This window comes from Perkinsus marinus, assembly GCF_000006405.1.
Source record: "Perkinsus marinus ATCC 50983 genomic scaffold scf_1104296928266, whole genome shotgun sequence".
NCBI classification, from domain to species: Eukaryota; Perkinsozoa; order Perkinsida; family Perkinsidae; genus Perkinsus; species Perkinsus marinus.
Window position 1 is genome coordinate 11,437 of NW_003216874.1, and position 3,729 is coordinate 15,165.

At 38.0% G+C, this 3,729-nt stretch overlaps 1 protein-coding gene across 1 annotated transcript in view; it reads left to right on the forward strand.

The window, feature by feature from the left end:
- Positions 1 to 3,729, forward strand: part of Pmar_PMAR015175 (peptidyl-prolyl cis-trans isomerase D, putative) — a gene marked incomplete at both ends in the record, with an annotated part of 6,372 nt that overhangs the window by 726 nt on the left and 1,917 nt on the right. Inside the window, 5 exons of the mRNA XM_002788345.1 lie at positions 11 to 131; positions 180 to 243; positions 793 to 889; positions 2,415 to 2,555; positions 3,258 to 3,373. Of these exons, the coding sequence (XP_002788391.1) occupies positions 11 to 131; positions 180 to 243; positions 793 to 889; positions 2,415 to 2,555; positions 3,258 to 3,373 (539 nt within the window). The remainder of the gene's footprint in view (positions 1 to 10; positions 132 to 179; positions 244 to 792; positions 890 to 2,414; positions 2,556 to 3,257; positions 3,374 to 3,729) is intronic.

Here is a 3,729-nt window from a genome sequence, read left to right on the forward strand (position 1 = left end):
TTGTTCTCAGGGTGGAGATCCTACTGGGACGGGAAAAGGTGGGGAAAATTGGGAAGGCGGAAAACAAGCTGATGAATTCGTGTCGAGCGTTAAGCACGATCGCCGCGGTATATTGAGTTTCGCAAACAATGGTGGGATAGTTTTGTGGCGAGTGACGGAGTTGATGGATTGGTGTTTAGGACCAGACAGTATAGGATCGCAGTTCTTCATAACTTTTGGGAGGCAACCGCATTTAAATGGAGTGTAATAATGGGAGTTGGGAAATTTATGGTGTTGTGGGAAAATTCTGAGAATTTGTGTTACAGGTGAAAAAAAATTTGCGGAAAATTTTATAGGAGATAAATAGGAGCAAATTTTTTTCTTAGGTCAATGCATAGATAGGAAATTTTTACGCGGGAACTGAGTATTTATATATAAGTTCGCGCGGAATGTTAAATTTTCGAATTGGCTTTTGAAAAATATAGTTTTTTGGAGGAATTTTCGAGCATAGATTTGCATTATGTTTTCCCACAATTTTACTTTCACGCCGAAAAATGAACAAAATTTGTGGAAAATTTCTGCGCATGCGTGCAGAAATATTATTGTGGATCCACGGAGAGTTATCAGGTTTCAAAAGAGCATTTATGAGAACTTTTTTGAGAGATATTTTTTCTTGGAGTAATTTGGGAAAATTCAGTATTTTACGCAGAAATTCTGAAGTTTTATTTCCATTACTTCTACTATTTTTTTCTGAAGTATTCCGAATTTTACGAGAATTTTGGAGAGCTATTATGATTAGCGTTAATTCGGCAGGTATACCGCGTTTGGAAGGCTCATTGATGGTATGGATACGCTGATGAAGATTGAGCAGGTTCCTGTGGGGAAGAAGCACAGACCTGTTGAGGATATTGTAGTACTGGGAGGAGACACATGAAGATAGACGTAGAGGAGACGCAGTTTATGCCAAGTGCAGTGTTGGAGAAATATATGTTGATTCGTTCAGAATTAGTGATATAAATGTACAGAATTTCCCCAAAATTTACTCGTATAGTTTTGTAATTGTTGAGCATATGCAGATTTTCTCACCCACCCTCCACACTGTCGGAGTCCAACTATTAATATTGAATATTTTATATTACTCACTAACCTGCGAATTTGGTATGCAAATGTGTGTTTATTTTCTTGAGGTTGATGAGAATCAATGTGAAACTATATCGCATATATAATGGCTATGAACATGTGTTGTGATGAAAGTACCCGTTTGGAACCGTTCACTATGATTCGTCCTCCAAAGAAATACACATTTGCATATCAAATTCACACGTGCTGTAGTATTATCGATGAAGTATTACACCCGATAAAGGAATGCGTATATTCGAAATTTCGATTTTTGGACCACAAACGATTTTTGGAAGAAATTTCTTTGCAATTTTTTACACGTGTATGTTGAACTTCGTGTAATTGTGCAGTGAGTGTGATAGTATAAAATGATGATTTGAAAATAAGTAGGGAGTTGTATTATGTGGTGTGAAAAGCTGAGAAGAGGTGATGATGATCTTACTATCAGGTGATTAAAAAAGTTATCATTCACGCGAATCCGATTGCAGATTTGGAGGCTGGAAGTTAATACGACGATTTTAAAGATTCAAATCTACTTATGGGTTGTATTTGGGAATTGCATGGGATTTGGTGGAATAAGGAAATTGAATTATTGGGACGTTTTAACCCGAGTAAAAACGGTGGTACAGTAGTAGTTGTTGTTGTTGTTGTTTTGTATGGGAAGAGCCTCATCTCGTAGCCGATCGAGGGAAAGGCATCATCATCATCATCAGCGCAGTAGTAGTAGTAAGGAGTATGATAGACAACGACAACATGAGGATGATGATGATCGAGATGTAGTATAGGGGTAGCTACTGGTTGGGGGGGCTACTGTTGAGTGTTGGTGGGTGATTCCATTTATTGAGTTGATAACACGACACACACTTGATTAGTCTGATTGTAATTTATAATTTACAATTAGTAAGGTTAGAGTAGTAGGTCAGCGCTCGATAGCTCAGCTGAAACAAGCGATTTTATAGGGAGAACTTTCTTCGCTGGCTACTGCTGTACGTATGAATATCAAGGGAGAGGTTGTGCACAATTCTACCAGAATTTGCGCTTGTTAAGCTCAGCTGAGGAGGGCGAAGATTTACTGCTTCTCCAACGCTGATGAACTATTACTTAGTTCACAATAAAGCGCGCGTTCGATTATGTTAACGGTGATTTTGGTCGAATAATGAGTTTTGGAAAAAGTGTTTTGTGATGATAGTAGGAATTCTTAGGAGTTTCATCCTAGTGAAAAATATATTTCAGGGCTATTGTATATCACCGCGAATATCGCGTTTTTCACTTCACATAAAAGGGGTTTTGAAACTGCGATGAATTTGTATGTTTAGTATTATCGTCACCATCGTGAGCGGTCTGGGCGACGAAGAGAGTTGAAAAGCGAGGACGAGGAAAGGAAAAGGGAGTTTCCGAGAGGCGCGAAAAGGGAAAAATCTGAGGAAAACTCGGAGGAAAAGAAGATAGAAAAAGAGGTAATAATTTGGGAAATTATTTTTACGTGTAGTAGTGATGGAAAAAATGGTGTTGAAAGAAAATGTGGATGATTTTACGTTTTTTTCCGTTGCTTGTTTAAAGGCGTTTGCGACATGATTTTGTTGGGTATTTGAAAAAGTTAAAAATATGCGGAAATTTGTAGCAATATTGATATATGAAATATGAAAGTAGCGGTGAAAAGTGTATGTAGTAGTGGTGGGGTGGGGAAAGGGTTGATGGTAGCAGGCTTAGACGAAATTTAATAAGTAGATTGTGAGAATTATGGTAATGCACGTGTCAATTGAAGAGGAGATTTTGAGATATAGGATTATGAGATATGAGATTTCGATGCTAGTGTTCGGAACTAGTAGGATTGGAGTCCAGAGTGATGGACGCGTAATGGAGTAAATTGAAACACACTTGGTGAAATACAGCGGACGAAGGGCTATATTTCATGTGAAAAACTCAGAAGTATTTGTGCGACTTCTTGTTGTTGTCGTAGTTCTTGTTGTATATGTTGTTGTTGTTGTTGTATATGTTGTGGTTGTTGTTGTATATGTTGTTGTTGTATATGTTGTTGTTGTATATGTTGTTGTTGTATATGTTGTATATGTTGTTGTTGTTGTTGTTGTTGTTTTTGTATATGTTGTTGTATATGTTGTTGTTGTTGTATATGTTGTTGTTGAGGACTTTGGTTTCAGAAACCCAACTTTGAAGTATCGGGATTGCTAGCAGAGGAGCAGAATAGTAAAAACGGCATCGCGCTGATGTTCTCTCAACCAGCAGATGCTACTATGCCGACTGACGCATGGAGACTGTAGTAGAGGAGGAAGGGGAGGGAGAGGAAGCGCAATGTGAATTTCTTTGTGTGGAAAGTGTGAAATAATAGGAAAATTTGTGAAAAGTATGGGGAAATTTTGAGAATTTTCCCAGGTTTCTGTACACTTCTATCCGAAGTCATATGTAACCTACTTGTAGTAGTACGCGCAATGTAAAGGTTTCGTAGTGCTCTTATGAACCGGTATTTTGGTATAGGAACTGTGAAAATATAGGACAATATGAAAATTTCGGGAAAATTCTGGGAATTTTCGTTGGTTTCTGTACCCGAATTCGTATTTGAACTCATCTGAGCTCAGCTGAGGAAGGCGAACATATATTTCTCCTCCAACATTG